Source organism: Cucumis melo, chromosome 6 (assembly GCF_025177605.1).
Source record: "Cucumis melo cultivar AY chromosome 6, USDA_Cmelo_AY_1.0, whole genome shotgun sequence".
Lineage (NCBI taxonomy): Eukaryota > Viridiplantae > Streptophyta > Magnoliopsida > Cucurbitales > Cucurbitaceae > Cucumis > Cucumis melo.
This window is the reverse complement of record NC_066862.1, coordinates 10,102,389-10,114,761: the sequence shown is the minus strand read 5'-3', so window position 1 is coordinate 10,114,761 and position 12,373 is coordinate 10,102,389. Positions and strand designations below refer to the sequence as shown.

The 12,373-nt window shown below is 32.7% G+C and overlaps 1 protein-coding gene and 1 pseudogene across 1 annotated transcript; one reads left to right on the top strand and one right to left on the bottom strand.

Annotated features, from left to right (window-relative positions):
• Positions 1–925: 925 nt before the first annotated feature.
• On the top strand, positions 926–2,420 carry LOC107991456 (pentatricopeptide repeat-containing protein At3g22470, mitochondrial-like; annotated as a pseudogene).
• A 125-nt stretch (positions 2,421–2,545) lies between these two features.
• Positions 2,546–10,894, bottom strand: LOC103496098 (MLO-like protein 4). Its single transcript, XM_008457829.3, has 15 exons — positions 10,379–10,894; positions 9,304–9,361; positions 8,884–9,095; positions 8,674–8,790; positions 6,762–6,822; positions 6,345–6,436; positions 5,906–5,980; positions 5,374–5,459; positions 5,246–5,295; positions 5,110–5,150; positions 4,837–4,998; positions 4,699–4,734; positions 4,505–4,572; positions 3,333–3,393; positions 2,546–3,226 (listed from the first exon to the last, which is right to left on the bottom strand). Exons 1-15 carry the CDS (start codon positions 10,496–10,498, stop codon positions 2,795–2,797), a joined length of 1,671 nt encoding a protein of 556 aa, XP_008456051.1. The 5' UTR covers positions 10,499–10,894; the 3' UTR covers positions 2,546–2,794.
• Positions 10,895–12,373: the final 1,479 nt, after the last annotated feature.

The window sequence follows — 12,373 nt, the reverse complement described above, 5'->3', positions numbered from 1 at the left end:
AAGAGAAATTTAATGAAGGGCATTTTTGTCCATTCACACCTAAATTGTCCTAAAACTCTTCATTTTGAAAAGTTATCCTAAAAGTCATTTAACCTTCCTTTTTTAACATATTTTTGGCAATTTCCCAAATTACAACAAGACCGAAAGGAGCACTGGTGGGTAAAGGGTATTTGAATAACCCTAATCTCCAATCCAAACGTGGAGAGTTCACGCTACTCCACTCCTGATTTAGAGTGTCGATTTGAGGTTTTGTATTTCATTGGTATTTCAATGGTTTGGTATTTAATCCGCTTTCCCTACCAAGTCCTTCTGTTGAACGACAAGAAGAATCCAAAGTCACTCTACGAGGAGCATACGACCCAGGATCCCAAGTCGGGCTTCCATCTTCGATTTGAGTTATTCCATAGAAGCCTCATATCCAGATTCAGCATCGGAGGGTGAGGAAAGGAGCGAAGCAGCTTGCCTAATCTTGAGTCACCCCTTTCACTCCCTTGGTAAAACTCTAGAGCACCGCAAATTGGCACTCTCCCAAATACTCCCAATTTATTTTAAGGGGTAAGAAGAAGCTCTCATCTCAAAAATGCCTTCTAAGAGGCTCCCTTCCGCTTCTTTCGAACCTAACTTTTGCCCTCTATGTACTCACTCTTCCACAATTCCAAAAGCTTCAATTCCCTAAACTTCCTCTACTAATCACTCTAATCCTAATTTACCTGCTTTCAATGACAAGGGGATTTCGTTTCAATGCTGTCTTTCATTGTTCCTACGCAATTGCAAGACAGGTAACATTACTGCAATTCAAGCATTTCATTTCTTTGACCTAATGATGCGTTCATATCCTCCACCCCCCCTTTCTTCTTTCAATCGCTTGCTCGGTGGGCTTGCTAAGATTAACCATTACTCTCAACTATTTTCTCTTTATAATAAAATGCACCTTGCTGGACTTTCGCCTGATATCTTCACATTGAATATATTGGTGAATTGCCTTTGTAAGGTCAATCGAGTTAGCGAAGCTCTTGCGGCCATGGTAGGGATTTTAAGGAGAGGTTATATTCCTAATATAGTCATATATACGACCTTGATTAAGGGATTGTGTATGGAGCATAGGATTAGTGAAGCCACACGGTTATTTATCAAAATGCAAAAGTTAGGTTGTACGCTCGATGTGGTTACTTATGGGACTTTGATCAAGGGGCTTTGCCAACCGGGAATATTAACATTGCTCTTAAGTTGCATCAAAAAATGCTCAATGACACTAGTCATTATGGGATTAATTGTAAGCCTGACGTTATTTCCTATAGTATCATCATAGATGGGCTTTGTAAGGTTGGACGTGAAGAAGAGGCAAAAGGACTTTTTGAGGAAATGAAAGCTCAGGGAATGATTCCCAATGTCATTTCATATAGCTCCTTAATTCATGGATTTTGTTGGGCTGGAAAGTGGGAGGAGTCTAAACGTTTGTTCGACGATTGAGGATTGAGGTGTTTAACCAAATATGGTCACATTTACTCTGTTGATTGATATGCTTTGCAAGGAAGGAAAGGTTTTTGAGGCTCACAAGTTGTTTAAGGTCATGATTCGAAAAAGTATCATTCCTTATTTATTTACTTATAATTCACTGATTGAGGGGTTTTGTAAGGCTGGTGATTTGAATAGTACCAAAGAACTGTTCCTTAGTATCCCAAGCAAAGGATGTGAACCTGATGAGATCTACTACAATATACTAATTAATGGGTATTGTAAAACTTGGAAGATGAAAGAAGCAATGAACCTTTACAATGAAATGCTTCAAGTAGGAAAGAGACCAGATTTGAAAACATATGGTACCTTGTTAACAGGAGGTTGGTGATGTAAAGAAGCTATTTGGTGTCATGAAAGCTTATGGTATTTCTGCAGATTCTTGTATATATGGTATTTTCTTAGATGGGTTGTGTAAGAATGATTGTTTATATGAAGCAATGGAACTTTTTATTGAGCTAAAATCACACAACTACAAATTGGATATTGAAAACTATAGTTGTCTAATTGATGGCCTGTGTAAAGTAGGAAATCTTGAAATTGCTTGGGAGCTTTTTGAAAAACTATCTAAAGAAGGGATTCAACCAGATGTTGTCACTTATTCCATTATGATCAATGGGTTTTGTAAAGTGGGACAAGTAGATAACGCAAATATTTTGTTTGAAAAGATGGAAGAAAATGGTTGTACTCCTAACATAATTACTTATGAAACCCTTCTGCGTGGTTTCTATGAGAATAATAAGTTAGAGGAGGTGGTTAAACTTCTCCATGAGATGGTTCAAAGGGATTTATCACCGGATGCTAGCATTTGCACCATAATCGTTGACATGCTCTGCAAAGATGAAAAATATCGAGAATGTCTAGACTTGCTTCCAAAATTTCTAGTCCAACAGCATCGAGGTTGATATTGAATTTTTTTTTTTTTTGAAAGCCCACCTTGACCTTTAATTTAGTTCTAATATTAAGTTTTTGAGGTTCCACATTTGATGCAACTCTTTTTTTTTCTTGCACTGTCTCTGAGCGGCCATGGTTGATTGAACATTTATAAATCTTTTAGTTCATAAACTTAGTATATAAATATCATACTTCTTGACATCAATAAGTACTGATTTTTTTTCTCTTACATAAACTTGATGATCACCATCAAGTCATTGTTAATCTCTTCCTAACTTATTATACATATGACACTGAAATCCTTCTTATGGGCTATAAAAAAAATTGGTAGATGAAGGTTGTTGTACCGAATCAGATCAACCTTACAAAAAGTGTAAAAACGCGTTCATGTCCTTTTGAACAAGTCGAAAAGTGACTCGACCTTGCTATCTTCGCCACTCTCTGCATTATTTTCTAGGCCATTATTTTCTGCATGAGCATGAGAAACTCTTGCAGATTGTGATAGAAAATCCGCCATGGTGGGGGGAAGTTCTTCATGCCTCCTTAAGCTTGAAGACTCAATAATAGCCTCTAGTTGGGCAATAGATTGTACCGTCACCTGATTTGAGGTCTCAAAAGATGAGCTCCGTGACAACGTACCGGAAGCAATGGTTATTTCATCTCGTTCATCAACCATTGATTCAAGTGAACATACTGATCTTGTAGTGATAGAATGTGCAGAGTCACGTTTGGACCTCTCCTTTACTCTCTTGCACCAACTATGCAATGACTCTCTCACGCTTTCAGCCACCAATGCTTTCTTACATTTGGATCCCATCTGAAGGTTTTCACCAAAGTATTGAAAATTGTAGAAAATTCAACTTCTTAAATTTATAGAAGTCCATTTGAAAATATTATATCGTAGAAAGAAAAGTTGGACAAACCTGTGTAACAATTACATTAAGTGGCACAGTGCTATAGCTGCACCAAAACTGAACAAGAACACTGCATAGACAAGGTATTGAACAATTTGATGAATATAAAGATTGCAAGATTAGATGGAAAGTCGAATAAGAAGCTAAGAGGATTGCAAAGAATATATATAATAGGTTTAGTATACCCTAACCTACCCAACCATTTTGGTTTTGTGGTATTTAATAGGGATATTTGGGAACCTAATAGAAAAACTATATTATCTTTTTAGAAGAAAAAAAACTAGTGAATATGTTTGGTTAAATGTATTCGAAATTTGTTTTTAGTTTTATGGTAGACGCCATTTTTAATAACAACTAAGGTTCAATAATACTTCAATTTCAAATACTTGATTCCCTTTCAAAATTATTTTCTTTTTGCATTTTTGTTTTTCAAAACTAATCTTATTAAACTACTCCCGCCCACAATAAATATATATAGATCTGAATTTTGTTTTTAGTTTTGAAATAAATTTGACAAAATATTTATAAAATATAGCAAAATTTGATACTGATATGCTTCTATAAGTAACGTTGATAGACAGTAATAGAAGTTTATTAAGGTTTATTCATTGATAGAATCCAAAATTTTGCAATATTTTGTAAATATTTCAATTTATTTTACTAGATATGAAAATATCTCTTTTTAATAACTAAGGTTAAATAATACTTCAACTTCAAATATCTGATTCCCTTTGAAAATTATTTGATTTGATTTTTTTTAAAAAAAAAAAAAAAAAAAAAAAAACTAAGCTTATTAAAAAATTACTCCCACCTCGAGATAAGCTTATTAAACTACTCCGACCTCAAGATTTTACCAATGTTGAATGCTTCCAACAACCAAACAAAATTTGAAAAACTTTCATTTGAAATTTGACTCTAAGGAAAAGTGAATGAAACTATGGTTAGGAAATTGAGAGAAGAAATACTCATTTCAGAAACAGAAAAATAAAAACGAATCTGTTATAAAAAATGACCCTAATAATACCAATCATCACAACAGATATCCACCAATTTTGCAAAACAAACCATCAAACATCCAAAAAACATATCAACGTGAACCAGGAAGCAGTAGAAGTACAAACATGAAACAACATATAACTTTTAATTTCTTAGTATATCAACATCTTGAAGGAAAAACTTACCCTGAAGTCAACCTCGTGATTATCATAAAGTCGTTCTTCATGAAGCAAGATCTTTCCTTAAATCCCCACTGAAGTTAAGAAATATATCCAACACTATTTAATTCCCCGTGATTGGAAAGGAAACGACCAAAACACTTTTTTGTGGCAAATGTGAGCAAAGAAACATAAGTGATTGAGTTTGAGCATATTCTTACCAAGGACCAGATAAATGTCGCCATCTCAAATGCATTCTGCAAGCTCGAGTAAAAAACAAAGAAACAAAGAAACAACATCAATCGTTTTTTAGAAGAAGTGATGATCTAGTTATATGGAAAATTTGATGCGTTCTGGACCTGAAATATGATGAACTGTATTAACCGTAGTAAAATCACAGGCTTTCCAAACCAAAACAGATCGTCTCTTGGTTTTATTTGAGTCCCACCTCTCTGTTCCAAAACTTCAAGAGCCAAAGAGGATACAACATGTTGAAGTTTTGTCCCAACCAGCATAACAAGCTTTGTACCAAAACGATCAGGCAGTTTGTCAGTTCTAGAACAATTTGTATTTTTGGTTTGGAAATATTATATATCTATATATATACACACACTTGAACAGATATTACTTACAGCGGCCGGTATGAAAGAAAGCCAAAAGTAGATATTTAAACCTGTTGGATAGAGATAAATTTAAACAGTTGGAAAAAAAGGAAGAAATAAAACGTATATGGAGTCTTTATAACATTATTCTGTCATCAAAAGTCACCGTGAATGTTGACAAAGATGCAAAGAATGGCGTAGCCCCATAGTGGCCAGCTGCATGAGATGTAACTAAAATTCAGCCATCTTATTTCTTACAAATGAAACTGATTTAATTCATAAAAAACTGCATACCTAATTCCAAGGATCCCATGGAACTCGTCTTCCATGCTTCGAACCACGTACTTGTGGAAGTCATAAGAGATTGGTAATTTGTGCTTCTGGATATTATTAGAGCAGCACTTAAGTGAAGCAGTTTGACATAAATGTAATGTAAATGTGACAAAAATTGACCTATTTTTATACATTGTATTGCCCTATACGTCTATTCTCAAAATAAGATTCAAAACTCCAACGTTCTACCTTTTAAATTTATTTCCAATTTGATCATCTTAATAAAATTGGAGTTGGTCTACGGTACTTAAGACATCTAGATCCTTATCTTAACAGGAGTAATTCTTTTCTCGGTCACTTTACCAAAACTTGACACCATATGCTTTTGGTTTTGCATTACAAGAACAAAACTGCAGTTGCTGAATGTACTCAGGGTTAGCTCTAATAACCTTGTCAGAGCTGTTTTCCTACGAGTTTTTCATTCTTCCACACATGTATTGGCTATATAAATAATGCTTTTTTATATAGGAATGATTCCAAACGGAGTACTCACCGTAATGAAACCCAAACGGAGGGCCAAATAGTCTGATTTCTTTATCGAACTCTTGAACTGACGTAGAAAACAAAGCTGCATCAAAAACCATCCTTGGAATGTTAGCATAGGATGAAAAGGTCATCCAATGAGGAAATTTTAGGCTACAAGTTGCTGAATTCATCAATTGACTCAGATTTAAATTGGGGAAACTTTCATAGTCTCGTCGGTTCAGTTTGAATCTTCTAACCTTTTAATTTTCCTGATATTATTCAAAATGTGTGTTTTTCTCTCAGTTTACCTGTATAAAACTAGAGAATACTGATTTATCCTTCAATATTTAGTAGTAAAAAAACGCATTTACAGAAGTCTATTTTCGCAAAATTATCCTAATCTAGGCTATAGCACAGCAATAGAAACATACAAAAAAGTGAGCATCATTTAAAAGATATAAAGATACCATCCATATGAGAATACGACTCCTGCTCCATGGATGAGATGTGTGATGGAAAACAAACGTCGTTTGCCGCCTCATGACCTTATTTCTTTTAGCTAGAACCAAAACAATGCCACAATAGGTAAGAAAAAAAATCTAAAAGAAAAGGATATTATCAAATGGGAGGTGAAGGTGAACTAAATGATTGAATAGCTTATTAAAAAAACGGAATTTGTTTTTGTAGTCAGTATCAAAAATACCTTTCCTTTCTGTCAGGTTTGGTTTTTCTTTATGCCCCTGTATATTCTTTTATTTTTTTCAATGAAAGTATTTGGTTTGTCTAAGAACAAGAAGGAAGGGAGGGAAAACAAAAACAAACAAAACCCTTAAGTATCAACAAGCCAGGAGGAAAGTATTTCCCTTTGTCCTGAATTCGTATACCTGGCAAATTATCTTCAGCGGCTAATTTAACTTGACTTTCCCATTTCCTCCAACTGTATATCTGAAAGAGGCTCATAGAAATGTAGTAAAGCTTGCAATGACTTTGAGGGAACAATCTTTTACACAAAAAGATACTCTATAAGTCAACAACATTTTATTCCCTATGTAATTACACAATGAAGACCTACACAAATGCATTGAAGATCAAAGTAACATCATTCTCTTAAGGATATCCATATAAAAGATTCGATAGCGATTGGCTAAATTTTGCAAAATGCCCTTGCACTTTGGACCATGTCAAAAATACTCCTAAACTTTCAAAAGTTCCCAAAATATCCTTAAACTTTCTAAAAGAGTTCAAAACTACCCTTACGATTAGTTTGGATGGAAACCGTTATTATTTTATCTCAAAAATGCCCTTGAACTTTCAAAAGTTTCAAAAATACCCTTGAACTTTCAAAAGTTTCAAAAATACCCTTTTAACTTGTTAAAGAAAAAAGTTAAAAAAGTACCCTTACTATTAATACTTATAAAATTTCAGAAGTTGCATTAATACCGTTTACTTTTATCTTACCGTTTATGTACACCTCATCATCTCTTCAATTTTCTCTCTCCCCTACTTCAATCTATGACCTATCACTTCTCTATTTTCTCTGTTTTTTTTTTATTTCTTTTTTTTTTTTTTTTTTTTTTTTTTTTTTTTTTTTTTTTTGCTCCTCCTACTCTTCTATTAACTATTTAACCTTTTGTTTATCTTATTTTTAAAAAGAAAAAATTGTGTCATTCAATTAAGGTATATAGATTATGACAAAAAGAAAGACCAATAACGGAAACACCAAGGGAACCTTAGGACTTATATGCTCTCACAAGATTATACGTCAGTTGTTGAGTGCATGATAATAGCCAAATACTTCTTCTTCTTTTTTTTTTTTTTTTTTTGTATTTGGCTATTTATAATATTGGTAAGTTTTAAGAGGAGATTTATATTTTTGGAGTTTTGTAGGATTTTATGCACTTGAAGTTATGATTTATATTCTTTAGTGACAAAATTCGTGTAAGAATTGGACAATGAGAAACAAAATGCGTATCTATATAAAAAGAGGATATCTATATAATTTGCTTTAAACTTGGTTCTATTCGAACTCAAGAAAGCTTCAAACCAAACACTAATGGTTTCCAAGGCTAAGAGTATTTATATTAATGCTCATTTCAAACAGCAGAAATAGTTTTTAAATTATCGGTTTGTTTTTATATTCTGGACGTAATGGCATTTATTAAACAAAACACTAACGGTTTTCGTCCAAAACATACGGCAATGGTATTTTTTAACTGTTTTTTAAACTTTAAGGGGGGGCATTTTTGGAACTTTTCAAAGTTCAAGGACATTTTTTATACGGAATACAAAGTTTAGGGGTATTTTTGTACAATTTAGCCGATAGCAATTTAAGTAATATAATAGCATACAAAAAAGTCAACTGTTCAATATTTGGTAACATTATTTTCTCTCTCACTCATTATTGATAACGCTAGGTTAATCAATATTGTTTTTGGGTCTTGTGTTAATTACTTTATTTTTTACATTGATTGAAAGAATTTATTTAAAAGGCACAAAATGTGGGTCGTGTTGATTTTTTTAACTGACAAGTTATAAGGTTTCTCTTGACAGGAAGTTAGCATGAATGTTAAAGAATATATATAATTTAAACTTTTCTGGTGACTTAACACACTTTGATCTATTAAGTCACGTTAATGAATCAAGATGATAAATGGATCTCCATTTGACACTACATCGAGACCTACGATTGTAGTCTCCTTTACTGTAAAAATCCAAGATTATTCACTCTATATTTGTGTTCCACATTTCAAATCTCTAAGCATGTCAAATAAAATTTAAAATTAGTAAAGTTTGTACCTTACTCATTGCCAGACCAACAGCTAGACAGCTATAAAGAACATGAGTGATCCCAAGAACAAACAGGAACCGGTGAAGTTGTTCAAGCCCCTCATATGAAACAAAAGGCTCACGACCCTGAAATCAACAGCTAGAATTTTGTAACCCTTTTTTCTCTGTATTTGTCTGCCAAAACATTAAAACAAAAGATAGAAGTAGATGCTGAGTTACCTCACCACATTGATGAGGAAGAGCACTTAATCCTCTTTTCTCATTATGAGATGATAGAGAATTTTCAAGCAGAATATGTTCATTGGTGGCATAATCTTCTTCTGAACAAATGTAGAATCTACTGGTGAAAAGGGACGAGTTCACACAAATTTCAGAGATCCACCTTGCACATTGTGCCAGCATCAAAGATATTAGTCCAAGCAGCATCAGCTCTACCAAGATGGGAAACAAAATTCAACGTGCAAAAATTGCAAAACTATAAACTCAAAGGCATTCTAATGAGAGATGTTTGGCGTGTGCTCTTTGTGTCCTTTGGAATAGAGAAAAGTTTTTTCAGTCTATTTAAAGCATGTTTAGAAAATTTTAAGGTGGTTTACTTACATAATCACTGGCCAAAGCAACAATCTATTTTAAGCTTACCTTCCTTGATCTTCTCCAAAGAAGCAAACAGAGCCTTTCTCTTGGTCTTCTTCAACCACTGCACACAAAATACCTCCATCAAGAAAATCTATAGCCTTTGTTTTTCTTATCACTCACAGTCATTTTCTTTAATTTCATACATTTAAAAAAATTAATAATTTTTCCTCAATATTCTCTTGCTTGACCAAACTTGCTCCCGTATACTATCCTTAACTCTCTATAATTATCAGCTTGGTGTAAATGTGAGGAGGGGATGGTAGAACGAAAACATTGCCCTGGTTATTTGTTTGGTAGCTGAGGGACTAGCAAAAATTTTAATGCAGACCTTCTATCTACAACCGAAAAAATAATCAGGAAAAGTATTTGAATACAATAAGTGCAAGATCCTTCTAGTGCTCGACATTTTTTTATTATAGTGTCTACTTTTACAATACAATGAAAATATTGATTAACACAAACAATTACACAAAAATATCAACACGTGAATGAATATTTATTTCTTGGGGATTAGATCACATATGATAAGATTCAAAAGATTTCTTAGAATATGGGTGTGTTTAGTTTACATGATTTTTATGGAAAATTTTCCAATTACAGAAGCAAGCCCTACCAAACTGTTTCCAATAACATCGCCATTCGACGAAAAAGTCTCCTATTCCTCAAATTCCCTTCCCACATTTGTAAGATGGAATTAAAATAACCAGTCAACTAATCTTCCAAATACAATTTGTTGAAATGCCTTGAATGCTCCCAAAAACCAAGTACTAAGTTTTTTTGGTTAAATTCATATTGGCTATATTTATGTCATTTATAAGATTTAATCCTAGGATTCAGAGGAGTGAACTATATAAACTATATAAACTCTCTTAACGCTTGAGGTGTACATGATGTGTGTTCTGAATTTTTTTTTCTCTAATACAATTGTTCTCTACATCTGCTAATGGACGTATCAATCAGTGTATTTTCTGTTTTCTTTATTTGCGGATTCCATAGAAATATCAGTCTCATTCAGTCATTCTCTAGAGAATTGCAATCAAACAGATTACTAGCAAAACAGAGTATAATTTTGGCATACCTTTCCAAACCTATAGATTGCCCGCTCCACCACCAAGCAGACAAAGACCATGACAGTAACCACAGAAGCAACCGAGTAGGTAGGCGTTTCGGCCAGTGACCTTCCTCCTTGAAGTTCCATTATCACTCGCCTGAAGAAAGGTCAGCGAAAAGTAAACCAAATACCTTCCCGGAGGAAGGGGAAAATGTTGGTGGGAGAATGGACCGTCAGCGAAGACGAAAGATCCAGGAAACTTGGCGGTGGGGGAGAAGAAGAAAGAGGAAATGATTTTTAATGGAAAAATCACAGGATCTTCCATGCTGTTTGCTTCTTCAACATGTGCCATGAACTACTGAATACTATAATATTCTAGATTGCCTTCGTTTCTCCACTATTTCGATCTGCGCGCTTGCGACTCGTGTAGATTCGTAAATAATAAAGCAATGTGCGGGCTGTGTGTTTCACTGCATCGACATTGCTGCCATTTTTTGATTCGATCCAGCGAGCTCGATGGCGCTCACATGGTGACAGTGGAGGGGGAAGAATTTGAGTCAAACCTCTACGTAAACTAGTCAACGGAATTGGCCCACATTCCACGATCTTGTGTAGTCTATCCCACCGGATGATTTATTCGGACGACTGCTGGAGTGAACGTACTACCTCATAATTCATAATTATTGAATGTTACTATTGAATTTAATGTTATTAAACATCAAATCTGCTTTTTAAATAATGTATTTTTTTTAGGAGTAATGTCAAATATAGGGTAGAAGATAAACTATTGATAAAAATAGGATAATTATAGCATACGACTTTAATGCACGGATCCCACACTTTTTTTTTTAAGATATCTTTCCTTAATAAATATGTTTCTAAATTCCAATTTCAATTTTCAAACATACCTTTTCAAATTAGATATCTTATTAAATATATTATTAAAAAATATAATATCTAATCCTAGAATTATTCTGGTTATACTTTTCATTTTGATTTTAAAAAGATATTTAAATCTCCAAATTCAAATTTCCAATTTTTAAAAATATTTTTTCAAATTAAATATGTTATTAAAAAAATATAATATCTAATTTTAGAATTATTCTTGTCATATTTTTTCATTTTAATTCTAAAATAAATTAGAAATTTTTTTAATATCGGTAGATTGCAAATATTTGTTTAATATATTTTTTAATAACATATTTTATTAATATATATCTCTTTTAAAGGAATTGGAGATTAGAATTTGAAATTTGAAAAAATATTTTTAGAGACTGAAATTTGAAATTTGGAAAGATATTTTTAAAAATTAAAATTTGGAATTTGGAAATATATTTAATAAGGAACGATATTTTTTAAAAATGGAATTTGGAGATTTAAATATTTAATAACATATTTTGTTAATATATATATATTTAAAAAAATTGGATATTGAAATTTGAAATTTAAAAAGATATTTAATAAGAAATATATTTTTGAAAATTGGAATTTGAAAAATATTTAATAAGAAATATATTTTTGGAAATTGGAATTTGGATATTTGAATATTTAATATATATATATATATATATTAAATATTTAAATATATTAAATATCTTTTTTTTAAAAAAAAGGTGGGGTCCACACATTGAAATCGTGGACCCCGTCCACGACTTCGCCCAAATTACCCTATTTTTGTCACTTGTTTGCCTTCTACCCTATTTTTGACATTACTTTTAAAAACTACATTATTTAAAAAAAAACTCTTAAACATTCAAGTTTTTTTTTTTTTTTTTTTTTGCATAAAAGAAAGTTGGCCCATTATTCTAAAGGGAATGGCTAATATTGAGTATCGAGTCTTTCACATAATGGCTAATAATTTTTTCTCATGTTCTTCTATGACTAGACAATTCAAGATTATTCTAGTCAAGGATCGTTTTTAGGCCAAGCCCCAAGTTTTCTCTCTTACGTGGGGCAGCTACCAGAATTGTTAAGGAGAAGCTCACCCCACTTAACTTTATCTATTTAAGAGGACATATTTGG

Excerpts from the sequence above, each read along its gene's own strand:
- LOC103496098 (XM_008457829.3), bottom strand. The coding sequence starts at position 10,498 with ATGGAACTTCAAGGAGGAAGGTCACTGGCCGAAACGCCTACCTACTCG. Across the intron at positions 5,981-6,344 it reads GTCGTATTCTCATATGGATG|CTTTGTTTTCTACGTCAGTT; the intron begins GTATCTTTATAT and ends TTTTTGATGCAG. Across the intron at positions 5,296-5,373 it reads CATGGGATCCTTGGAATTAG|CTGGCCACTATGGGGCTACG; the intron begins GTATGCAGTTTT and ends CATCTCATGCAG.